Source organism: Branchiostoma floridae, chromosome 4 (assembly GCF_000003815.2).
Source record: "Branchiostoma floridae strain S238N-H82 chromosome 4, Bfl_VNyyK, whole genome shotgun sequence".
Lineage (NCBI taxonomy): Eukaryota > Metazoa > Chordata > Leptocardii > Amphioxiformes > Branchiostomatidae > Branchiostoma > Branchiostoma floridae.
The window spans coordinates 25,693,408-25,719,952 of NC_049982.1; the positions used below are offsets into that span (position 1 = coordinate 25,693,408).

The 26,545-nt window shown below is 42.5% G+C and overlaps 2 protein-coding genes across 3 annotated transcripts; one reads left to right on the forward strand and one right to left on the reverse strand.

Moving 5' to 3' along the window:
* Nucleotides 1–741: 741 nt before the first annotated feature.
* On the forward strand, nucleotides 742–7,788 carry LOC118414528 (clarin-3-like). Of its 2 annotated transcripts, none has more exons than XM_035818611.1 (3): nucleotides 742–1,481; nucleotides 4,573–4,767; nucleotides 5,814–7,788. In XM_035818611.1, the coding sequence occupies exons 1-3, from the start codon at nucleotides 1,262–1,264 to the stop codon at nucleotides 6,086–6,088; spliced, it is 690 nt and encodes a 229-aa protein (XP_035674504.1). In that variant the 5' UTR covers nucleotides 742–1,261; the 3' UTR covers nucleotides 6,089–7,788. The 2 variants fall into 2 exon arrangements, with proteins under 2 accessions (XP_035674504.1, XP_035674503.1); XM_035818610.1 differs by lacking the exon at nucleotides 742–1,481 and adding an exon at nucleotides 2,436–3,063.
* Nucleotides 7,789–8,402: 614 nt separating this feature from the next.
* Nucleotides 8,403–26,481, reverse strand: LOC118414527 (eukaryotic translation initiation factor 3 subunit A-like). Its single transcript, XM_035818609.1, is given in 19 exon segments — nucleotides 8,403–10,933; nucleotides 11,471–11,726; nucleotides 11,957–12,110; nucleotides 12,528–12,650; nucleotides 13,111–13,224; nucleotides 13,463–13,567; nucleotides 14,423–14,632; nucleotides 15,627–15,764; nucleotides 16,296–16,487; nucleotides 16,862–16,978; nucleotides 17,701–17,712; nucleotides 17,714–17,899; nucleotides 18,603–18,774; nucleotides 20,743–20,951; nucleotides 21,440–21,583; nucleotides 22,024–22,246; nucleotides 22,758–22,897; nucleotides 23,317–23,507; nucleotides 26,287–26,481. Coding segments are annotated over 19 exon segments (3,669 nt in total). The 5' UTR covers nucleotides 26,336–26,481; the 3' UTR covers nucleotides 8,403–9,999.
* Between the last annotated feature and the right edge of the window lie 64 nt (nucleotides 26,482–26,545).

Below are 26,545 nucleotides of genomic sequence, written 5' to 3' on the forward strand. Positions count from 1 at the left end.
ATCTTTGTTAAAGTCTCCCTTTTCTAGACATTTGATATAAAGCAATTTTTATTTGATAGTCTTGATGAGAGATAGGTTACGCTTGTTCACAGTCTCTGTGGAGTGTGGACTATTGTGAATATTGGAGTGAGGCAAAACAAGGATGGTACTTTGTTTGAATATTAGTTTTCGGTACTAAGATGCAAAATTGAACATTCCAACTAGTATGAGATGGTATACATTACTATTTTTCAATTTCTGTAAAATTCAGAATCTTCTGCATGTATTTATTCCATAAGGCAAATACATGTATTATAAGGATAATTTGGAAGCTCTTGTTTCATGAATGAATCTAATTTTGGCCAGTTTATGATTATAGAGAATATAATATTGCTGTTTGTGTTTTAGTCTGTTGAATATCTTGCTACATGTGTCTTGTGTTATGTAGCAAGTTTTGTCATTTAGTATGTATGCCATGTATGCATGTTGTTTGTATGTTGTGCTTTAATATTGCCTTTGACAAACTGGGTTTGATAGTCCTTCCATTTCGAAGATAGCAGTTTGTGTGTGAAAGCCAAATGACCCAAAAGTTTGGTTGCTGTTGTCCGCGTTTCCTTCTCCACATCTGTCATTTTTTCTTGAGTTATCCCATTTGAAAGTTTTAAACAAAGACAGCTATTAAAGGAGGCTACATTTTCACGCCCCACATCTGCTTGGAACTTGCTAATCTGAGAAAGGGTCGCGCTCCCAGCAGCTTTGACCTTTAACCTGGGTGTGGTCGGGTGGCGGAAACGATTGATTATTGGGTGCGACTCAACATTCTAACGGGGCAACAAGTTGTTCAACTGTCTAGTCCGGCTGGCGCCGACACCACTGATTCGAGTTCCGGAAAAGCCCATACCTCCCATAATCTCCAATTATTTACCGTTAGATTACCTGTGGCGTAACGGTAACAACTGGGACAGGTAAACAATAACGGGGACAGCAGGTGTTGCGGAAACTCCCCTGGGAACTCTCGGATTACTACGCGAGATTTCAATTATTCGATCCCCAACCATCCCTCAGGGACTCCATGGCTGTTTTTTGACGCAGGTGGATTTTTCTGGCTTAGTGTAAAAAGTGCCAACGTCACAAAAGACATGGTCTTAAGGGGGGCATTGGCTCAACGTCCCGTATAGAGATACTCGCCATTTTGTTCTCACACAGGACGCATCCAGGTGTTTGTTAGACCACCTGCCGGACTACTATTGTACCTGAAGTGATTCAGTGACGGGTTTCCACTATGGCTGCCAGGAATTACAAAAAGGTGTTCTATGCAGGAGTGGTTCTGCTATCTCTGGCCGGGGTTCTGATGTTGGCCACTTCTTTGGGCACGGATTTCTGGATCCAGGCCGAGGTGAAACGTGATCTAGGAAATAATCAGACTCAGGACGGGACCATGAACATAGGACTATTCAAGGGATGCAAGACCTTTACTACTATACAGAACTGTGGATTTCAAGGTGAGCGTTTTCAATTGTGTGTTTGTCCGTTTAATAGCTGAGACCTGCTCTCAGCATTAGTCTGATTACGGTATGGGATTTTCATAGTGGCGGGATCTTTTCATGCTAAAAGCGTATTATTGGAAAGTTTCCGTGAACGGTTCATGGGCCAATGAAGGGCGTTTGCTTGCAGTTGGTCCAAACTTCACCCGGGCACACCCTAGATAAACTATCAAAACCCGGTCCTATAGCGGCCCACCTTACTGACCGGCCTTCCTCAGCCCCTGCGCTAGCTGGGAGTGAGAGATTGTTAGTGTCCCACTGTATGTAGGTCAGCATTGCATACTACGAGAACACCGGCTGAAAAAAACAATCTGTCAGGCGAAAACTTTCTTGTGGTGTATAATTTCGCATGGATATGTCGTCAATATAATGTTTACTAATAGCATAAGAATGATAATAACGTTACCAAATACAAAGCCGGAAACCCCATACGATCCACCCATAGCCTCTTGAAGTAACTAACTTTATGGCCTCCTTCGGTCAATATTGACCATCGTGAAATCCTAATTGATAGCCTCTCGAAGTATAACCGTTACTGCTTAACCGTAAACAAAAAGGTATGCTACTAAACCATAAACAAAAACAAACGCTGCCAAGAAATATAACCTTCGCTCGAAGGTAACCCTATGTTCAATAAACTTCAACAATAACGTCAACGTTATGTTCAATGAAGTTCTTTATTTTATGCGCTATGCCCTTTGAATTCAATCCATCGGCACTTGTAACGTGGTTGGCGCTGGTTGTTTTATTGCCTGTTGAGGTTGCATTGTTTTTCTCAAGAATGGGAATGGCTTCGAAAGTCATGACACACAGACACAGCTACGTGACTTTCACCTGGACGTTGTAACGTTACAATAACTTACATATTATTATTAGGCACACACGGTATCACGAGGACATCTAGCGGCACTTATTATGAACTGCACCAGAAAATATCACATTCCACGGCTGGCGGGCGCGAGCGGACATGTCACAGGTTGTTGCTGTCAACTGCTCCGTCCAAACGTGAGATACCGACGTGACAGGCTCAGTGTCATATATCAAAACGCGCAAACCGAGTTGTTGAGGAGTTTAGGGAACGTTTATTTGTATCAAAATTCCTAACGGAGACACAGCTTTCGTCACCGACCGTTTCAACGACCTGTCAAACATGGCGTAAAGCTAATACTACACCAGGTGTTGTGAGCCGAGGATATCGTTTTTCCATACCGTGGGAGCGAGCTGGCCTGGTATAATCGGAGCAACACAAACAAAGGCACCCTCCTTCCAAGAACCGAGATGGCGGGGAGGACCAGGGACAGTTTACGGACCGTGTACAGGAACGTGTTGCTGGTCCTGACGGCGGCGATTGCGGCCTGCGGTGTCGGGTTGTTGTCGGCAGGAATGGCGACGGACCACTGGCTCCAGGCGCGGGTCTACCGGGACATCTCCGCCGTCATCGGGAACGGCTCGGACTCCGCCGGCTCTATGCATGTCGGGCTGTTCAGCGGCTGCAAGATGTTCAACTATGCATTCGGCTTGCGTGAGAAGTGTTTCTCAGGTAGCTCAAAATATTGCAATATGGCCACGCAATGTTCTACATTTTATGGATCTTGGCAAGCTTGTGTAAAAGTTAGAAGAGAGGAAGGATGAAGGGAGATGGAGGGAGAGAGAAGATTTCAAGAAGGTGGGAGGGAGCGACAGAGGGATGGACGGAGGAGGGAGGGAGGGAGAGGGGAGATAGGGGAAAGAAGGATGGACCTGGCAAGAGGAAGAGGAGGAGGATGGAAGGAGTGATGGAGAGAGGGGGAATGGAAGGAAGAAGGGAAGGAGAGAGAGGGTCCAGACCAGGATACTTAAATAAATACTTTCGAATTTGCAGTTGATTTATTTCGAGTGCAAGGGAAAAGGTGTTTTCACTCTCACAACACTTGTTTTAGATTTGCTGTTTAGACATACCTGTAACGTTCAGTTTTCTCCAACCTCTTGGCTTTCAACTTAATTCTTCACCCCAAATTTGTAGAGGCAGATTGGCCCAGATGGTAGCAGGTTGTGTACATGATGTGTGTGTCAGGGACTGAGGGAGGGACTCGATCTGGGTTACAAGTCCTGGGGCCACCTGTGTACTAGAAAAAAAACAAATTTTTCGATCCGCAGGATTTTTACACGAGTGGGCAGACCAAATATTAGAATAAAAATTAAGATATTGGCATCTGCAATCCAGTAATAGGACTCAAAGGTTCACAAGAAAGTCGAAACACCAGGCATTTCAAACATTCAATTTTCAACTTTTAATGCATTGCATTCCCCGTGGCAATGAATGGTTAGTGATTCCGCCTTGTGATGGATTGCATTAAATTTTGTCATTTGCGGGTTTGTAAAAAAACTCAAGCGTCAAGCCTCTGCTGACTGCCAGCACTAAAAGAACCCAACCCACCTACATTGTATTACATGCAAAATAAGGGTGACTTGGTGTGCTTTGCCGAAAATGCAAACCATACTTGAAAATGTGTTTTTTTCAGTTGAGACTTGAGAATGACTTATAAGAAAAGAATCAGTTGCATTGACAACATCTAACATCCAGCATGATTCTCTTCAACTTAGTACATAGCATGAGCATCCGAGGTGATACATACTCCATACATATGGAAACAAACATCCATGAACCAAGAAATTAATTTGTTATGCGTAAATTAATGTGAAGCTGGATGAAGGAAGTATATATGCAGCCGTAGGCTATGGAGGTATTGTTTCAGTTCTGTGTATTTCTTGTGTCCGTAGTTATTTGAATATTTCATAGTGACAGGATGTGAGGCAGAAGATGGTGTAACAGGAGACTGGCAGGATGGGAAGGTCACATTGGCCCGGGTTCAAAGTTGGTCCTGCAGGCTGACAGGACGGTAAAGTTGGTTTAGCCTTGGTCCGCACTCCACAGTTGGTCCAGCAAGCTGCTAGAAAAACTCATAGACAAAAGAAGCAAAAGATTTTACAATGATGAGTTAAAAATTTACGAAAAAGAAATTGATGAAAACTTTAAATTTGAGATCTTTGATTTCTTGCTTCCATACAGTGACAGAAGAACAGGTGGGACTAAACATAACTTACCAGCCCAGTCACCCCATGGTCGCAGCCACCATAGCCTTCAATGCTGGAGCCATCCTGATGGGACTCATAGCGGTCATCTTCTCGGCATACAATGTCTTCACAAACCCCATAGAGACCTTCGCTGGGCCTATGGGTCTGTACATATGGAATGGTGTCAGTGGTGAGTACCACTAGTGTTGTAGTTGTTGTTGTGACAATGTTCCACCCTCTGTGCTAAACTATGTTCTGTATACAGTGTTGTAAATGTAGTTGCTGTCTGTTACAGTAGTAGTTTGTTGTTACAGTGTTGCATTTTCAGTTCCAGTTGTGTTCTGTGTGCAGTGTTGTAATTTCAGCTGTAGTAGTTGTTGTTACAGTGTTGCACCTTCTGTTCTAGTTGTGTTCTGTGTGCAGTGTTGTAGATGCTGTAGTTGTTGTAAAAGTTTTCAAAATTTGTCGTCAGCTGTGTGTTATGCCTAGCCTGGTTACCAAACCCCAGCCCGATCTCAAGTATCTATCGTGCAGGGGTCTGGGAGGATGGGATAGGAACTCTTCTCAATTTTGCACCTTATAGTGGGCAAAAAACCCCACCAATAGAACAACACAGGATCAGCAGGAGGTAATTACACCCCTGCCATGATTGGTTAAAGACGCCCAACTGTACTTTTTGAATCCATAACGTAGCTGATTCGCTACTGTGATAGCCTGCTGACCAACTGTGGTGTGTTGTAGCTGGCTACCTGTGGTGAGAGTGGTCATCAATCCTAGGTTCTCCTCCCACTGATCAACGGGCCTTCGAGAACCTTTCTACAGCCATGTTGCCAGACCCCAACACGAAAGATATATCTTGAGGTTGGGGTATGGAATCCAGGCTATGTTATGCCTGGTCTATGTACAGTGTTGTAGTAGAAATTAGTTGTTGTAATAGTGTTCCACCTCCTGATCTTGTATGCAGTGTTGTAAATGTTGTAGTTGATGTTGTAACAATGTTCTTCTGTTGCAGCTGTGTTATGCCTGGTCCTGTGTTGTAGATGTTGTAGCTTATGTTGTAACAGTGTTGTACCCTCTGCTGCAGCTGTGTTCTGCCTGGTGTGCCTGATCCTGTATGTAGTGTCGTAAATGCTGTAGTTGTTGTAACAGTGTTGTACCTTTCATTACAGCCGTGTTCTGCCTGGTTCTGTGTACAGTGTAGGTCATGTTGTAACTGTGTTGTACCTTCCGTTACAGCTGTGTTCTGCCTGGTGTGCCTGATCCTGTACGCTGTGCTGTATCACCTGTACCTGAGTGGCAACAACCTCCTCACGCAGGCGGAGTTTGACAGCAAGTTCTACGTGGCGACCTCGGGGTTCGGCTACTCGTACTGGCTCGTCCTGGGCGCGCTCGCAGCATTCCTCACGAATGAGGGGCTGGTGTACCTGTCTGGGAAACACATACGCTCCGTCTTCCAGAACAGAAGCGGGAGCATGAAGGAGCGGCCGAGCGAAGATGTTTTGATGTACTGAAAGTAACAAACAAACAAACATGGTCTTCCCCAAGACTTACAATAGGCGAAGGACATGTTTTGCTTGGAACTTAATGTGATAATCAATTATGGCATTGCCAAATTCAGTACTTGACTTTGACAATGAATGTAACATTTGTTGGTTTGGACACTAGTAGTGCCTAGTGGAACATAGGGCAGCAAGTTTTCTTGCTAGTTGTAGCAGGGTATGAAATGGGTATGTTTGGAGGGGTCGCTAGCCCTTTGACGTGCTTGAGGCACTTCAAACATGGGACCCCAATTTTCTGAAAGACGGGTGCAACCGAGATGCCCTACCCAGGATTGAACCGGGTCTCCCAGTTACAAACTACTTAGAACAAGGAGCTCAACTGTGAGGCTGCTACCAGTTGTGCTACAGGGACATCCCCATATATAACATTATTTTGCTAGTAAAAATCATACTACATGTCGTGTATTGATTTGAGCTAATGTTACCCTGCTTAACCTGTATCAAATTAGTAAATTTATCAACCAGAAGAAGGAATTCTGAATGTTAAGTTAAAAATCTTATGTACGACCAAATTAGTTCAATTTAAGAATTTACAGGTTGTGAAATGCTTTTTTAGCATGATACAACTAGCCCATAGCGATTATCTTGATGTATTCATTTCATGAGGAAGCTGAAATTCTTTCCCACAGATTTGTCTTGCACTCGGTATATGATATTGTTATGAATCATGTCACAAAAATGTTGTTAGAAAAAAGAAAGAACCCACATATATTACAATCTATTGCTTCAGCATGTTGTAAAACAGTTTGAAAGATTTGAAGTGTGACATCTGTTAGTGTAATGTTTGGCAAGTGTCAAAACTTGACACAAAAGTTTCTCGCCTAGATTAATATTGTGTAGGTTGTAGGTTGGTAAAAATGATTTGTATGTTTTGGTGTCACAAAAGAAAGCACAGTTGAACAGTTACAAGTGCCAGTAATGCGTTGAAGCACCCACTGTAGTGTTTATGTGTGCTAGACTTGATCCTATGATACATTGGGAAACACAGTATATGTTGTTGCATGTTAGTTAGGAAAAAGTACATTAGTCAGAATGCATTAAATCAGAGGCATCTAGATTGAACACAAATGGTTAAATTATACTAGACCAAGTGAATTATACTTTATAGGTTGAAATATATGAAGCCTGACGTGTGTGGCAAGTATGCTTAATTAGGACATTGCCGTAACTATAAGCAAAAATTCATAGAAAGATTCAGATGAACTGTGAATGGCAAGAAATATAATGCTATCTTTCTTTCCATTCAGTGTATGAGACAGCACTTTTACAAACAACCACCTTATGTTAACTACCATTGACTTGAAATTTGGAAAATCTTACCAACTTTCGAGTCAAATGACTGAAAATAGATGACAAAGACATCTGAATACATTTGTATAGACTGTGAGATGGACTTGACTACTGTTGGTTTCTTTCCAAATTTCTAGTTATTTGAAGGGACCAAAGTTTAAAGTTGTGTCAGAAATCATTGGAATTATTATTATTAGATGTTCACCACAAGTTGAACCTATCAGAATATGTACATATCACCGTGTTAAAAACAAAAGAAACTGACTCATCTTCTCATCAATTCACTTTGTAACTCATGAAGATGTAAATGAGTAGAAAGCATTCCATGGTCTTATGAATAAAATCAGAGATTATCCATGAGACAGGCTTTGTTATTTTGTTTCCTCCTACGTATCCACATGAAAGCCAGGTCGTTTAAAGAACTTCCAGGTCTATAGATTAAGATGGAATACTTGCAAGGTTCTGGTAGTCTTGCCTCAGTTTAGGAGCATTTGTCTAAGGGCCTGGAATGGGTCATGGGTAGGTTGGGAACCGGTTGGTCAAGTTTGACTCTGAACAATGCCACAAACGCTGTAAGTTTGCTGTTGAAACATACAATTGAATACTAGAAGTAAGCTTAGATCACTAGCCTTCATCCAAAGGAATGAACTAGGTTTCCTTGTAGCAGCCAATAGAATGATCCCATGGCCATACATGTGTGTGTGTGTAGCTCCATCTCATTTACAAATCATAAAAATGCAAAATATTCCATGGACATACATGTATTCTCCAATTGGTCAAACTGCAAATTGTCAACCTATCATTGGTTGAACAGCTAATAATGATGGACAGCCAGGATCAGCCCATTAATGTTCTAGGCTCTTTGGGTCATAAGCATAGCCTAACTTAGTCTTCATGTGGCCTAATGTGATTGCACTATACCTTACTTCAGTGTTACATTGCAAGCACAGAATAACAAAACTCAGACAACGTCAACTGTTGCTTAGGTTCCTTTTATTATAATATATCAGGAACTGTGAGAATTGATGTCTTCGCAATTTCTTTTCAAACGCTAAATTTAGATAGGCCATGTACCAAGGATTCTAACTTGAAGTGGCCTAACACACTGACTTGCCTTACCTAATCTTGCATCATTGAAGTGTTTTATTACAAAGACTGAAGAATTCAACATGTTCTCCAATAACTATTACGATCATGAATAAATGTATTTCAGCATTTTTTCTAACCATTTAGATTTGGGACCCAACATTCTATCTGTAAGAATTGGAATTCCCTTGACATATATCCTCACATAGAAGTTGATTTGTACATGTGCTGGTATTAGTTAATATGAAAACACATGCTGTATATATCTAGTGTGTAATGTATAAATTTGATGTTGCACACAGCGTGCGAAGTAATCGCTCGTAAGCTGGTTCACCGTTTGAATTGCACATGCGTGAGGTCAAAGGTTAAGGTCCCTAACTTGTTAACAGTTGTCCAGACTTGATCTGTTTATGTCTTAGGGGCTTTCAACTTTGACATATTCCCACAATAAATCAAACTTGTGTATGTGCAGTTCAAACTATCAACCAGCTTATTGTGCCTACATGTAGAGGTTGGATACAGCCGGATATAACTGATAAAGCATACTTTGTATTCTAGACAAAATTGTTAAAGAGATGTTTTTAAAATAATTCTGGAGGGTAAGGCGACAAACACGTAACAAGATAATATCAGCCAAAATCCAATTTGTAATGCTTCAAAACCTAAGAGACTTCTTCTTTCACAATTTGTGCATTCAATATTGTCATAATAGAAACGTAACACATCTCATTCTATACCTCTGTGCTTTACAGTCATGGACCTTACAGAATAAATCTAACCTATGGTATCATTCTACCGGGTAACAGCATTTTATGGAAGAATACATTGTATAAGACACATGTTATGGGTAAAAATATTCCAATTTGCTATGCAACTATAGTTGCATGCCTGTGTGTGGTTGGGCCATGTATTTGGACGTAGAATTTTACATTCTGTTACAGAAATGGCCACATTTGATGAACTTCATTATACCTCAACATACATATGTTGAGGACAGTGTTGTAAGTTCTACAGCCATTACATGAGCTAAAGGACAGCGCACTTGCACTATTTCTATTCTGGAAAGAAGATTGAGATTAATAATTGTGAGGAAACTGCACATCAAACAAGGCAACATACTAAGGCTCCTATTGTAGTGTTTTGGTACCAAAACTGTAATAACCTCCCAGACAAACTTTTTCATTAATGTAACGACTTCTTAAAATATATTCAACTATATCACCTTTTACTTTTAACAAATTCCCCCCAAAACTGTTTTTAGGACATTCGTACAATACGACATTGCATTTGTATTCGTAGTGAGTATTACTGGGCAATGTGATAACTAAAGGTGGATTTAATCTAGTATGCAAAGAAATGACCAAACTATTCATTAATGTCATAGCTCCAATTCTACAATTGCGGCCTTTATAAGTGTTACCTGTTTGATAATGTACACCAGACAGATTGTATGTTAACCAGGTGCAGACATGACAATAGTGAAGTCCTTAGCGCCTGACAGTCGTCCATCCATCGTCATCTGTCTCGCTCCTCCACTTGTCCTTCTCTTTACGCACCCCGCCCTCCGGTTCGTCGCTCTTTTCTCTACGGATGTCACGGTCCATTCCGCGGCTTGGTGGCCCGCGGTCGAACCCACGGGACGGAGTGCCGCGGTCATCACGATCGTACCCTCTGGACGGGAAGCTGCGATCCTCGCGGTCGAAACCTCTCGAGGGCGGGCCTCGGTTATCCCGGTCGAATCCACGCGAGGGGCCGCGATCATCTCTGAAACGGTCGTCGCGATCCCTCCATTTATCTGGGCCCGGGCGGGGGGCACGTTCGTCTCGCCCGCCCCACCTCTCGCGATCAGGAGCCGGGGCTCTCTCTCCCCTGCGCCAGTTGAAGTCGTCATCTTGTGGTCTACTGTCGCGCTCATCTCGTGCTGGTGGCGCTCGTCGTTCGGGGGGGCCACGGTCGTCTCTCCTTGGTCCGTCACGGCGCCAGTCGTCACGATCGTCCCGTCCTGGACCGTCTTGCCTCCAGCTGCGCTCGGGGCCACGATCGGGGCCACGATCAGGGCCACGATCAGGACCGCGCCGCCAGTCGCTGTCCTCGCGGGGGGCTGGTCTGCGGTCTGCGTCCCTCCAGCGCTCGTCTGGCGGACCTCTGCGATCCCGATCATCCGACAGAGGACGGCGTTCTCCGTCTTCAAAGCCAGGCCGCCTGTCGCGATCCATCGGCGGGCGCCTCTCCCAGTCGTCACGACGAGGGCCGCTGTCGTCGGGAGGGTAGCGACCGTCAGCGGGGGCCCTGTCTCGGATGCCCCCACCCTGTTCCCTATCACGCCAGCTGGAGCGGCCAGACGGTCTCCATGGCTGTTTCGCTGGAGAGGATTCCTCTGCTGGGGTTTCCATGTCTCTACTGCGGGGGGCATCGTCACCTCTGCAGAGATATAGCAACAGAATTGTCAGGAACCATGGGACTAACCTTTGACCTTTTAACATGATCAACTTATCTGTATTTCTTGGTTTGACACTACCAATAAATGTAAGCCTACACATACTCAGCTTCTGCTTTCTGAAAATCTATCTTTATGACAAAGCTATGTAATCAAGGTACAACTGAAATTATGACACAATATCACTCTAATCCTTCAGCCCTTGAGGCTAGCTTTTCTAAAACAAGAAAACAATAATATTAGCACTATAGAACACAATTTCGAAACCCTTCATACATGTTTCTCTTGATATCATAAGGTCAATGGACAAACACACATTGCCATGCTACTGTAAATCTTGAAATATTAGCAGTGCTTTCCCTTATGTTGTTCTAACCTTGACCCCTTCATCGCCAATTCATGCCACCAGCGAATTTGTATTTTCAATGCACTATTACTGCACTACAAAATTGTTTCAAATGTGAAATTACGTTCCTGTAAAAATAAATGAATCTATTTGAAGAAAGGTAAAAGCTTCTCACCTTCTTCTCCACGCCCCCTCATCCCTGCTCCCCAGCCCGTCCTTGGCGCGCCAGTCATCCCTGCCTCCGTCTTGGGCCCGCACTGGCTCCGCTTCCGTCTGAAGCTCCATTCTTCTCTTGGCTTCTCGCTCTTCTATCTCGCGCTCCCGTTGGCGCTGTTTCTCCGCAATGGCCTCCAGCTGCGCCAGTTTGGCCCGGTACGCTTCCTCCTCCTTTTCTCGCTTCTCCTGTTCTTCTGCCTCTTTCTGCTCGCGTTCTAAAAAACACACAAAAGACAAAAAATATAGGGGTGATTTCTAAAATTATTGAATTGATTATAAAAACAACTCGGGAAAAAAAAAAAAAAACATGCATCATTGCCCAACTCTGTTCGGAGGACATGCCAAACTACATACGAATGCGGCAAAGGGAACATACAGATACATGCGCAAACGTATGGGTTACATGGACAAAAACAATAGTCAACAAGATGGAGGCGGTCCGTACCGCGTATGAGCTCTTCGTCCCGCCGGCGCTGTTCTTCCTCCTCCTTCTCTTCCAGCCACTTGCGGCGACGCTCCTCTTTCCGCTGCTCTTTCCGCTGGGCAAGGCGTTTCTTTCGCTCTGTATTTAATTGGGCATTGAAGGCTGCAATCTTGTCCTGGACAGGAGAAAAGTTGCCCCAAAAGAGAATTTCAAATGTTGCAAATTGAGTATTTTTTGCTCTTCTCAACTTTTTTATCACTTCCGTGTACAGCAGTTTTGTTTTGTGTGTGTCTAATTTTTTGCCTGTGTATCTGCGTCTATTAGAATGCAGCAGAGTCACTGGTTTCTACATCCAAGCCAGATTAAGAACACTGACAGGAAGTTAGGTGAAAGGTCCCAGAAAAGGCTATCTCATTTCCTGTCTTCAAACAAATTTCTTGCTAATTTGCATGTTTGGTACCAGTAGGGAAAAATGCAGTCCAAGGAATTAGTGAGAACTTCAAAATAATGAATTTAATAGGACATTCAAAAAACTAAATACATTTTATGGAGATATGAGATCTTCGACTTCAAACATGCATCCTGAACTCACCTTGAAGACAGATTTGCGAGAGTCCTTGAGCATGTTGATGAACTTGTCCTTGTCGTCCATCATGCAGGCCATGCGGTGCTTGTGCTGCAGAGCGACCTCGCGCTCTTCTGTCAGGGTATGGATCTGGGGAGAGAACAGCGCGTTAGACCAGGTCTAGAAAGATACTATCTAGGATTCATCCACTCTTTAGTCAGGGTAGTGATTTATTTGCAGAGCTCGAGCCAAATTTATCCTGTAAGGCCACAGCAAGTAAATTTTATGGATGACATCCTCTGCAGACTTCAACTTTAATACGAGAGTGCCAAAAACAATATTTCTGTATTTTCAAAATAAAGGCCATAAATGTTGTAACAATAACTGAATCAAAAGAGAATGGTATCTCAGTTAACAATCTTTTTTATTCCTGTATTGAAGAAGTGCAGAAAGCGACACTATGTATTGTGGTAATCTAGGAGCAGTAGATGTCCTCAACATGGAATAGTGTTCAACCACTCTAAACTACTATCATGGTAGATCTAGATCACAACTACTACTACCTCAATAGTCTTCAACCAAGAGAATAAAGAACACAATAAGAACATACCCTCTCCTCCTCCACCTGGTCCCAAGTCAGCCTGCGTTCCTCCAGGAGTTCTGCGTGGCTCTTCTGCAGGGCAGGCAGCTCCTCCAGACGTTTGGCACGCTCAAAATGATCCACCTAGTGAGGTACAATCAGGGTAAGGGCTTGTCAAGCAGGCACAGCAGGTGAAACTGTCATCTAAACAAGCAGGGCTCAATAAAACTGGGTGCATATACAATTTGTGCACCCTAACTTGGAGTTATACACCTAACTTTTAGCAAAAATGTACAAAGACACATAAAAATAACAGTTCATGATACATTTTCCCTTCACATAGATTCTTGATCCCTATTGTTACAATTACTGTAGTACCAACCTTCTTTTCTTGGGCCTTGAGTTTTTCTGCTAATTCCTTCTTTTCCTTTTCTAGCTGTTCCACTTGTTTCTGCATGATGGCATCAGGGTCCAGCTCATCTATGTCCTACAGGTGGGCACAGTGAAGGGATGTAAGTACTGGCATTGAAAAAGTACATGTCACATGACATCACACAAGGTCATGACCTTGTCTGTAGTGGGCCAGAACCCACCTGGTCACCCCAAGAGTTGATTGGTAGACATGTAAAGGAAGATATCTGCAAACTGAACCTGCAAAAGGCAGCTGGAGATCAGCAATCATACCTCAACGACATCTCGCAATGTCCAACCCATTGAAGAAGGGGAACAACGGATGCTAAACCGGATAGTGAGTTTGAGTGAGTGATACTGTAAATCCATTTCCCGGAGGAGCATCAAAGCCCTCACAGTAAGAAAAATCTACTGTTAGGGTGATGAAAATAGGCAAATGTTTGTGAAAATTTGGACTTCTGCAGGAGTGTTCTTTCGTATGCGTGTATTGAAAATGTCTGTCAGGGCTTGAAATACCACCTGCATATGCAGGTTAGTGCAGGTAAAATTGGAGCTGTGCAGGTATTTCTGGTGTCTACCTGCACCTAACCTGCACAGATCCATGTACTGGGTTTTATACATAAATGTCCTATAATGTAGGTGTATATGGGTTGTTATTAGCTGCATTGACTGTTACCACCTATAAAGTATAAAAGAAAAAAAATAGCAATGGTTCCTGAACAATTTTAGTATGATCCATAATTCCTAAACTCAGAGTGGTGGAGGTAATGTTACCTGCACCAGTGCATGTATGCAGAAAAAAGTATTTCAAGCCCTGTCTATGAATGCCTTTGCACCCATTTCAGATGAGAATTCCATGGCTTTTACTGGGGATCTACATGACTTGTATATGCATCTTACAACTAGATGGTATTTGTACTCTGTACGGTACCTCTAAGTCGATGTCCTTCAGTGCCCGTGCTCCTAGACTGGACTTGCGGAGGATGTCTAGCCTCTCCTGGACCTGTTTCCGCTGGATCTCCCGGCGCTCCTGCAGGCGCCGCTGTCTCTCCCGTTCCTGTGCCTCCTGGGCGAGGCGCGCCTCCTCAGCCTCCTTCTGAGCACGGAGCTGCTCTTCCTGAGCACGCTTCTCTTCCTCCTCCTGTGGGGACAACATGTTTGTTTGTTTGTTTTGTTTGGACATTTATCACCTCACCTATCTCTTGACCTTTTAGTGGGTCGTTGGGGCACCATAACTATCTATTTATGAGAAGCTCAAATCAGCCTGCTGGAGATAAGGGTCCGATAAAATATAACAGAGATACAGATTACAGAGTCATAATAAATCTTATCTTAGGTGGTGACTTAGAATCTACAGGTTCTAGGTTCCAATCCCTAGCACTAGTAGCAGGCCGCAATGTTGTACCCTTCTTGCAGAGATACTTTAAATCTTTAAATATTCATGGTGTCATCATTCTTGTAGTTTTCCAGTGGCTTTCCACCAATGTGTTTTGTTTCCACTGCAAATATGAAATGCTGTGAAAAATCTTTCCTCTCCTCCCACAAAATCAAATCCCCACAAAATGAATAAATTTACAGCTTTTAGCACAGCCTCAGAACAAACTCTAGTTTTTCCAAACAGACAAAAAAAAACTTCACTCAAGACAAGCCTTTTCCCTGTTGTATTTCCTTAACCAATAAACATGTCAAATCTGGTGACAACCAGCTACTTCAACAGTAAGAAGCCAAACTGTTCTCAAATTACAGGAAATGTCACTTCGAGGCCTCCTACAAGGAACCTACAAAGACCTAAGATGACATCTGTACACAATAAGACCCACTCTCTGCATGTTGAGGTTCTCTATGATCATTAATTTGTTACATTACACATGCCTGTACATGCCTGTACTGTAAGATGACCTTTATGCACAATAAGACCATGTAAGACCCACCCTCTGCATGTTGAGATTCTCTATGATCATTAATTTGTTACATTACACAATGCCTGTACTGTAAGATGACATCTGTACACAATAAGACCATGTAAGACCCACCCTCTGCATGTTGAGATTCTCTATGATCATTAATTTGTTACATTACACAATGCCTGTACTGTAAGATGACCTCCATGCACAATAAGACCATGTAAGACCCACCCTCTGCATGTTGAGGTTCTCCAGTTTCTCCTTACGCTCCTCAATGGTTCTCTGCCGTGCCAGGATGTGCAGGTGCTCCGCACGGGCAGACTTGCGGTAGGCCGCCATGCAGCCCGACTTCAGGTCCTCGTGCTCCTTCTGTAAGTTAACACAAACAACATGTGTAAACAACAATCACTGGAAAGGAAGAAGGCATAAATAACACGAGTTCAAAGACCTCATTCCTCCGCGACATATTCAGAGTTTCTCGAATGTTTTGTTAAACTGTAATAGATCAATAATGCAACTAAGATTTTGAGTCCCAATACACCTGTCCATTGATCACTTCCTGTTACCATATATGAATATGACTAGCATACGAAATTATAACTCTGAAAAAAAAGACCAAAACAAGACCTCCCCATTTAATAAGTAGGCTCTTTCATTGACCCCATGACCTGGAAAGTCTGTCACACAAACTTGACAAATTACTAAATCTGTAAACTCTAAACTCCACTTCCTGTCATTCCACTTCCTGTCATTCCAACTTCATTTCCTGTCAGTCTGGTGAAACTATCTGCAAACTTTAAACTCCACTTTCTGTCATACCAACTCCTTTCCCTATGGTGAGAGGTGCCTACCATAAGGAAATAACTGCGTAAACACAGACACAAGGAAAACAGTGTTAACCATGAGATGTGGCGGCTGGATGACATTGACGGCCATGTTGAGAGCGACGGACATCTGCACCAGCTGGCGGTTGAACTGCTCCGACTGGAGAGGCTGGAGGGTGGGGCCCTCCGACTCTGTTATCTCCTCACTGGAGAACAGCCCCACCTCTTCTCCAAACCGCAAGGACTTGGAACAGTGGTCCAGACGGACCTATAGAGACAGCAGCAATGGAATTACTTTAATTCCAAACTTAGGAATAATAGTTCAATTTGTTGGTTCTGGGATTTAAAAAATTACATTGTCAAAAGGGAAGGCTTATACCTTGGTACAATAGAAGTAATTCTAGTGAGATTCTAATTATTTTGTAAGCCAAGTTTTCATTCTATCCTTACTCAAAATGCGCTGCAAGCAAGAAGTTACCTTCCGTGAAAAGATGAACATTGAAACGTACAATGTTGTCAAAGGTACGTATTGTAGGATTTTGGTGCCAAAACTTCAAATAAATTAAGAAAAATCTCTATTTATATTGACACTAATTTCCAACATATCATGCTTCACCAGACTTTGAGCAAAAAGCTACAAACCTTGAGATCTCCGTTTCTGGCAGCTTCCACCACGACTCTCTCCAGCTGGAAGGACGTGGCGAACGGAGCCAGGGCCACCAGGCGCGACATCTGGATGGTCTGGTATACCTGCGATACCTACAATTCAGGGATAAAACAATACACACTGTTACTCGACACAAAACATTCAGGTACATTTCATCAATCATATATCATGAATTGCATTATATAAGCTCATTTATTGCTCATAACAATGATGTCCTATTTCAATTTTTCAAGCGTGGGTTAGAATGATGTGTTACATCAATGGAAAACTTCACGAGTATATCTAACTTAGAAAGGATACCTCATTTGAAGTGTTCTAGCCAGCTTGAATTTTTTCCGTCCCTGGATTTTGAATGGAAATCCTGTTTTAAGGCAGGATGATCCAAGGGGGTCTGGGAATATGCTCCCCAGAAAAATTTTTGAAATCTAGATCCTGTGAAATGCTATGTCCTTTATTTTGAGGGGCAAATTTTGCTGGTAGATTTTTGTCCATCATAGAGGACGGAATGGGCAAAATTCTTGTTTGTCCCCAGCAGCAAAATTCTGAAGGACGGATGCTGACTAGAACCTTGATCTATGGTAATAGTTTCATGCAATGCAACTAATGATTAAAAAAATTCTTCGTGGGATCTAAGCGCAATGAAAGTATGGCTTTATACTGTAAATATCTGCAGTGGTTTTGTTTTTGCAGTCTCTAAAGTAACAATACTATACTACAGATACAAGCTTCAAACACCCTCGAAAAACTCCTTTCCCACACTTCTTCCAAATTCAAGTCCCCCTTTCCCCAAAATAAGCAAAGTTACAATACTGACCTGTTGTACCAGGCCGCATGAGGGTGACGTCCTGCAGTGCGGGAACATACTGCGCCAGCTCCAGCTCCTCGGCAGACAGGATGAAGTTGAAGACGTTGGAGACCCTGCTGCTCAGCTTGAGGGGGTGGAACTCCACCTCCAGCCACTCATACAGGCCCTGCAGCTGGGGGTGAACGTGCTGTAGGACTCCTGACCTCACCTGGACATTAACACAACAGTTAGGTCATGTACTAACACTGCAGCTGGGGGTGAACGTGCTGTAGGACTCCCGACCTCACCTGGACATAACACAAGAGTAAGGTTATGTACAACAACACTGCAGCTGGGGGTGAACGTGCTGTAGGACTCCCGACCTCACCTGGACAGAACAACAGTTAGATCATGTACTAACACTGCAGCTGGGGGTGAACGTGCTGGAGGACACCTGACCTCACCTGGACATGGACAAACAACACCATACAAGCAAACACAACAAAAACATAACCTTCTTGGCTAAGGTCACAATAGTTCAGTGCTTGAAATATGTCTTTTCTGTATACCTGCACCGGTGTAGTTAACATTGAAACTTACCTGCACCAGACAAATTTGACCTGCACCACTCTGAATTTAGGAAGTATGGATCATACTAAACTTGTTCAGGAACCTTTGAGATTTTTCCTTTAATATTTCATAGGTGGTGACAGTCAATGCAGCTAATAGCAATCCATATACACTTACATCACAGGACATTTATGTATAAAACCCAGTACATGGATTAGTGCAGGTTAGGTGCAGGTAGACATCAGAAATAACTGCACAGTTCCAATTTTACTTGCACTAACCTGCATATGCAGGTGGTATTTCAGGCCCTTAAGGGATAGGTCATATTATAAATAAACAAAAGCTGAAACAAACAAACAAACCATGTCCTTGATGAGTGAGGCCCTGGTGGGTAGACCCTGCAGTCCCAGCAGGGTCGCTAGGCGGCGTGCCTTCTCCATACTGACACCCTCCATGTCCAGCAGCTTGTCAAACTCTGTGGCAGGTTGGGAGATGGGGATGGACAGGGTAGCCAGGACTACCTGGGATGCCATCCTTTAAGACAGTAACAATAGGAGATAACATATTACTTTTTTATCAGATGCACAGACACATCATTGGTACATGCTAAATATGTATAAAAATTACTATAGACTACCCAAAATTTGCAACCATAGCTTAGAACCCAAATTACAGCCAGAAATTCTGCTATAGTATCTAAGAAAGCGGCAAGGTGACCCAAAATCGGGTTCTTCATTTTGCCTACAAATACCTACACACCAAATATCAAAATCCATCCATGACTTAACTTATGCTATTCACAAACATGAACACAAAAACATAACCTTCTTGGCAAAGGTAGAAAGAACACTGTATGTATTGCATAAAATCCAAATACCCAAAATGCTAAAAAAAGAATATTTTCTACATGTTCAGTTTTTCTAATGTTGCCATGATGTTTGACCTTCTGTTTCATCTTGAGCAATGTAGTACAGCTGTAGCACATTAAAGACCAGGGCTCCAGACTAACTTTTTGACCTAGGAGCGTGGCGCTCCTAACTCTTAAAACTTAGGAGCGCCAGCAAAAAGTTAGGAGCACAAGCAAACGTCTTAAGCCATACAAAGTATTACTCCTATAAATCAATGTTTTAAACCTGGAATTAAGTACTTGCATAGATTATAACAGAAAAAGCATTGATCCTGTACAAAATGCTTGTTTGAACCTTTATTCATGAATGCTCAAATCAGCCGGCGTGTTGCTTGATTTTTCTAATCGCGGATTAGTTCTGCAGCCATTACTACATACATTGTATAGACGTAGGGAATCCCGGATGCGTACCTGAACCCACGTTTAGGTTCAGGTCCAGATTAGAATCCGGAGGTTTAGGTTCAGGTCCGGACCTAATGAGTCCGGACCTTAATCCATGGCATAGAATATTACATTATGATATAATATTATAATATGTTATACAATGTAATGGCAAAACAATCTAGCAAAAATCCAGAGAATTATAATGTTGATGTAATTACTATACTATGGCACATATTGTCTTTATCTGAGTGTCACAGTATCAACAAGAATAAAAACAAAATTAAAAAAAATGAATGAAAATGAAAATTAAAGAAATAAAAAAAATTAACAAGTTTATTTCATAATTATTGTTACAAAGTAACATTTGGAATAAACATTCAAACTTAGTAGAGTACCTTATTCATACTGGGTTGGGCTACCCTGGCTCAAGAAAACAGAATTAAAAAAAATAAAAAATGCCTCCGCCCTTGAGGCGTCGCCAAAAAAATAGGCACTGCCCCCTATCAAGTTTGGATGAAACTGCAGAAATGCATCATTCCCTGAGCATTCTCTCGCCTATTATCGCGAGATTACGCGTGAGTTCATATTTAGATCCAACATGGCGGATGTTTTCGAGCCGATTGAGTTTTGTGCTTTATTTTGGAAGGAATTTTTCGTTGCAGGAACATTAAAACAAGTTGACTACGGGTGAAAAATAGTGGAAATGTATCGGTAACTTTTTAATTTGTTTGGTTGGTTGTTAATTTCTGTGTTTTGATAGAGAATTTCCGGATCTGAGTGACTGTAAGTGTGCACATGTGTGCACATGGACAGCAATGTTTATATATATTTAGCGATGTTTTCGTCTTTGTTCAGCGCAAATTTCAAGATTTTTGGAAGGTTAAAGATGGTCTAAAACCTAAAGGATATATTTTTTACGAGTTCAGTACCGAATAACTTGAGTTTCATTTTTTTTTGGACCTGAACCGAAACGTTTTTGCATGTCCAGAACTGGTAAGCTTTATTTTTTGCTCATTTTCTTATTGGCGCGCCGTGCGACCATCATTTCAAAAATAGGCGCATCCTTAAAATTACCGGTCGCGATGCGACCAAATCTAGTCGCAGTCACGAGCCCTGAAGACACATATTCAAAGTGTCATGAAGTTTGTAGACGTCACTGTGAAAAACAACAATAAAACCACTGCAAACATTTCCAGATGTAGAGTACTGACTTCTGCAGCTCGTCTTGGCTGAGGTTCTTCCTCTGCTCCTTGGACAGGTGGAAGAGGCGGTGTAGAGCCGAGGCGTGGAACAGCTGGTTACCAGACTTCCAGAACACCATGCCCAGCTTGGTGTAGTAGTTGGCCATGAGCTGAGGCTTGGGGGGCTTCTTGGACAGGTTCATCAGCTGCCACACATCCTCAACAGCTTTGTAGGCTTCCTACAAAGTGACAGACAACACAATCACATGTTACAACTTCTTAAGCACAATCAACATCAATTTCTTCACCGATGAATGAGAAGGGATATTATTACGTACCTGCTCAATAAACAATATGCTTTCCAAAAGGTGTAAAAACTATTATAATATCTTGCCAAGTCCGAGACATGCAATTTTTGTATTATTTTTGTTTCTGTTTGCCTGTGTGTGTTTCCACACTTATTTACTCATGTATGAGACACTGAGAGGAAGCTAGATCAAAGGTCCCAAATTATCAAAGGTTAGCTCATTTTCTGCTATATCCATGAATGTGCCTTAGGGGAACAAGTGGGAAAATGCATTGGACAGAATCTAAGACAGAGGTATTTGTAATAATCAATAAGTAGCAAAAACAATAACAAAAAACAATAATAAATAGCAAAAATAATAACTACTTCAAGAAGGTATTGGATTTCTTGTTTGAGAAAGTGTGGTATGGGGTCACTGACCTGCCACAGCTCCATGGTGATGGCAGAGTCCAGCTGTACCAGGCGTGTCTCCAGGAACAGCTGCTGGCTGTCAGCATTGTTCAGGTTGATGGCAGTGGACTGGGTCTGGTGGCGGTTCAGCACCTGCTGCAGGTGGCTACGCAGCTGGAACATGCCAAATAGCAGATGTCAACAGCTGGGCAAATAGCACCATGTTGGGATAGATGCATGTTTAGGGTGTAGTCTTCACTAGCATATCTACTAGACTTTGAAAGTGGCAGACTATAAATTCTGACATTGTCATATCAAGAACAGGTATATCCATGAGACATTCTTAACACAGGGCTTTACAATAAAGTACATATACTACACAACTTTAGCCAGTATATGGCATACCCTAAAAAATACTGTTTATACAAGTATACAGATAACAAAACTATCCATGTCCCTCATAAATTTTCATGAAATAAGATGCTTTATCCAAAATAATAATTTAACTGACAACAAAACAGACAAATTGCTTAAAAGCAGTTGTTCTTTGTCTATGAAGTTTGTTGCGCAATCTGTCAAACATTGTCCACATGATTTTCAAGTGTAATTCTCACATTGTCACAGAGCTTGCGGAACTCTGTCTTGCGGCTGTACTTGAGACAGAACTGGAAGGCTTGCTGTGCGATGTCCTGGTACAGGCGCTCCACGCGGGAGTTGTTCCTCAGCAGGTCCAGACACTGGCGGTAGGACTCCCACAGGAACTTCACCCAGGGGGTCAGCATCAGCCGGTCATGGCGCGCCTGGATGTCCTCACCACTGACCGCGCTCAGAAGAAGACTGAGGAAGGCGCAAACAGGAAAATCTCATACATTTTCATTAAAAAATGAACTGAAAATTGTCAACCTATGAAATAGTTTGAAATAGTTGAAATGGTTTTGGCCTTTTTGGGTACAATATATGTTATCTGCACATGCCCAAACATATAAAGGAAATGCCTGTACAACTTCTTGAATTCATGCAAACTGTGCACTACACTATAGTATAAGGCTTGCCCCTGTGGTGTTGCCAAAAACAAGGCCATCAGAGAAGGCAGACTTTATTTCCTCAGTTACTCATGTAGGCAAATGCTGACTGCCCATCACAATTTGCAGGTCTGCCAATGAGAGCATAGCAATTAGCAGTTCATCCAATTATGAGAGCATAGCAATTAGCTGTTCAACCAATGAGAGTGGTTCCATCATCCATGTCCAGATATTTGCATTTTTAGGATCTTATTTTGGAATTACAAATTTGATGGAAGCGGGTGTGATTTTATCTGTCAGCGATGTGTAGGTAATATGAGACGTACAGCTCTGGGGTGTAGATTTCAGACTCCAGGTCGTCAATGTCCAGCACAGCCTGCTGGGACGAGGAGCGGGCCTGTTCTGTCCTCTCCTCCGCCAGGCTCAAGTACTGACGGACTACATCCTCCAGGGACTTGATGTTCACCTGTCAGAAAGCAGGATAGACTCGTTTTATTACAAACACTATTTCAAAACTAATATTGACTGTCATCTTCTAGCATAGTCACCTTTATCTTTATAAACTTGCTACAGGGAGTACAGGGCTCGAAATACTGGGTGCATGTGCACCCAGGTGCGCCCAAAATTGGAGCTGTGCACCCAATTATTTTCTGTGCGTTCTGTCATGGTACTTGTTTAAGAATTTGATAGCTTGTAAGTTGTAACTAAGTTTTATTATTAGGTTATTACTTAGATTTAAGTGGTGCACCCAAAAATTTTTGGTGCACCCAATTTTTTAAGCCTGGGTGCACCAGTGCACCTAATCCTAAAAATGAAATTCGAGCCCTGGAGTAGCAATGGTCTCTTGGCCTTGCACTAAACAAACAAAAAGTGGTTGCATCTTACTTGCTGACAGATGTTCTTGTACTGGTACAGCCCCTCCTTAGCCACATGACTCTTGCGCAGGTCCACGCAGAGCTCCAAGTACTTCTTCATGATGGGTTCGTGGATCTTCTGCCATGTCCGATGCTTCTTGCTCTTGATGACATCATAGAGAGCATCAAGAGCTGGCTGCTTCTTACCAACATCAATGAACTCTGGAAGGAAAGAAAGTTATGGAAATTATTTTACAGTAGACTTTTAGCCAGGTAGGCGCTAGGGCATCTTTTTTCTGCCATGTTCTGAAAATGATTGAAATTGGACGCCTTACTTTAAGCAAGACGCTCTGAAGATGCCCTTCCACTGCTCCCCAGTGACTGGGGAGCATATCCTCTCACAAGCATGAAACTCTGATTCACCAGGGATGCTACAGGTCACATGTGGCCTGTCTGACAGTAAATTTGCTTTATTTCCCAAATTTGCATTTCAAATCAAAATGCAAGAATAGTGTTTCAGAGAGTTATGAATTTCTGAGTGGGTTTCCTAAAGTAAATGAGGATGTCCCCAGACCCACTACAATACTCGCGCCTACAGCGCTTGCCAAACAAGAAAATTGGACACCCTATGATGAAATCCTAGCTAAAAGCCTGTTTTACAGGTTTATGTACTGGCTCCCCTGAGAGTACCAATCTGGCTAAAAAAACTTTGGAAATCTTACACACAGATGGGAAACGTGCCTTCAGCGCTCCAGATTATGAAAAATCAGTCAGCAATATGTAACTCACTCATACTACATTTGCTGGCGCCACCTTTGCATTTGGCAAGGAAAGAAGTGTCAACTTTCTGACCACACAGATGTAGACAGAATCCCCTGCCCATAGGTTCGGTCAAAAACACAAGACTGGTTTTCATTTCTCGATTTTTACTGATTTCTGGGCAAATTTGTTTTGCAACATCTTTTTAAAAAGAAAGCCCTCTGTCTGCGTTAGGCTGTGCCAAGCTGTCATTTGAAAGGCCGACAGCTCTCTGGCAGAAATGAAGTCTAGGAATCAGACAGGGCTCTATCCAGCTTGAAATTTTTTTCCATCAGCCCAATTCCAATTGACAGAAAAATCCTTTTAAATTTTTTTTTCAACATCCTGTACAAATTTCTTTCATTGACAACAAAAGGGTCAACAATGCGCCCTCCCGCATCAAATATAGTACAGTTTGCACAGGGCTCTAGCCAGCTCAACATTTTTTCCGTCAGCCAATTCCCATTGTCGCGAAAACACTATTCCAGGAGTTAGAGAGACTGAACTGAAACCTTGAAAACGGATTTTAATGAGATTATCGTATGCAAAAGGGCACCGACAAACATTATCAACAATCATAACAATAGCAAAACAAACAATGTGTGGCTTTTACGGCCGTGGACGGCATCCCCAAGCAGCCTGTAGCTTCCACCAAGGAGCTTTTATCAGATTTTTGTCCATCAAAGTTGACGGATTGGTTTTAAAATTTTTCCGTAACACACAGCAAATTTCCGTCAATTGACGAAAAAACGGACGCTGGCTAGAGCCCTGAGTTTGCACCCCCAGACAATAGAATAATGGTGCTGCCAGTCTTTTTAAATTTAAACAAGGACGTTTCTTTCCTACTTTACCGGATGATTTTGCTCAAATTTATGGAAATCTGGCCAGGTTAAAAACCCTTTCCACGGGCCCAGAGTTTGTGTTGGTCATTTATACCGTGACGCATGAAAATCAAGTGCGCTTATTGGTGGCAGGGGATCTGACAAAACACGCAACCCCTTTTCCGAATGGAATATTTTGCTGAATTTCTGTTTTACATCAATATTACACAAAGCCCGGTCAAAGGATGATCTGTTGCACCTTTTGCAGTGATCACTGACCATGTAGCCGTGAAAGAGTGGCCTGAAAAGACGTTCCCCATTATATATAGGGCACCTCAGTCAATTACCTGTGAAAGGGGCACGCCTCACCGTGGACCACGGAGGCCAATGCTAGTGCACAGCCAACTTTATCATCACTGTCGTAGGACTGGCAAAATTGGATATTGTGGCCCATGTTATAGTAAAGAAGATGATATTGGTAAGGAAAACAGCAGAATGTTTGATTCTTGAAACTTGTTGAGGAACTGAAACATTATGATAAACTCTTATCTATGGCTGTGCTTTATAATCTTCAACCAAAATTTTTGGCCATCATGGTTGATGCATTGGCTTTTTAATGTTTCCGCCAGCCGCAGCAAAGTTCCGTCAATTGACGTCAAAACAGATGCTGGATAGAGCCCAGGTTTGAAGACATTTTGAAATTGAAGGCCATGCGCCATGAAATTATGAACGTGGCTTCAGCAGGACAGCAGCTCACTGCTCAGTGACGATCTACGTCAAGTGTGTGTGGAAGCAAGTTTGGGACATGGAAGCAGAATTCTATTAAATTCAAATCAACTTATCTATAAAATCAATTCAAACCGATTTGAAATAATTTTCAATTTCCTGCCACGACATAAATTTTGTTACTGTTAAGAAATAGGAAAACCTTTAGTTTTATGCCATATGGGTGGGAATCCTCTATCTATGTGCTTCATAAAGAATTTCCAGACTGAGGACTTGACTACAGCACCACCGTTTTTTTCCGTTTTCGTGTACATGTCTTTTATATTTAAGGTTAGGCGCAACATCCCAACTTGTACTGGTCAGAGTTAGTATCCCATCCCAACCACGTCATTCGCATATCTCATCATATTCATCACAGTACCGAGGGCCTGGAACTTCCCGGCTATCAAACCTTATAGTAGAACGTCATAACTCTTATGTTTGCTGATACTGCAAGATCAAAAAGCGTCTAAACTGAGCTAAAAGGTATCTGTATCTCCAGAGCTTGCAGATGTGCACTAACTCACACCAGCGCCGGCCATGCTGTCTTCTTCCCATGACCTCGCGCCACACAATATGCTTCCCTTTTAATTCATTCCCACCGCTTCCCTCCTTACCGTTTGCCCGTTTCAGGGCGTTCTCCGGCCTCTGGAAATAGGTAGGCATTTTCCTGTCTCCTGCATTCGTCCGTAAAACGTGAAGAAAGTGTACTTTTTAAGCAGGAATCTCCGTCAGCATGTGCCGAGGAAGATTGCACCACTCCGTACAATATGGCGGGACAGGGGACGAAAATTACCCGGCACGCACCTCGAAAATCACGCGAGAAAATACGATAATACGCGAGAGTACATGAAATCACGTGAAAACACGCGAGAA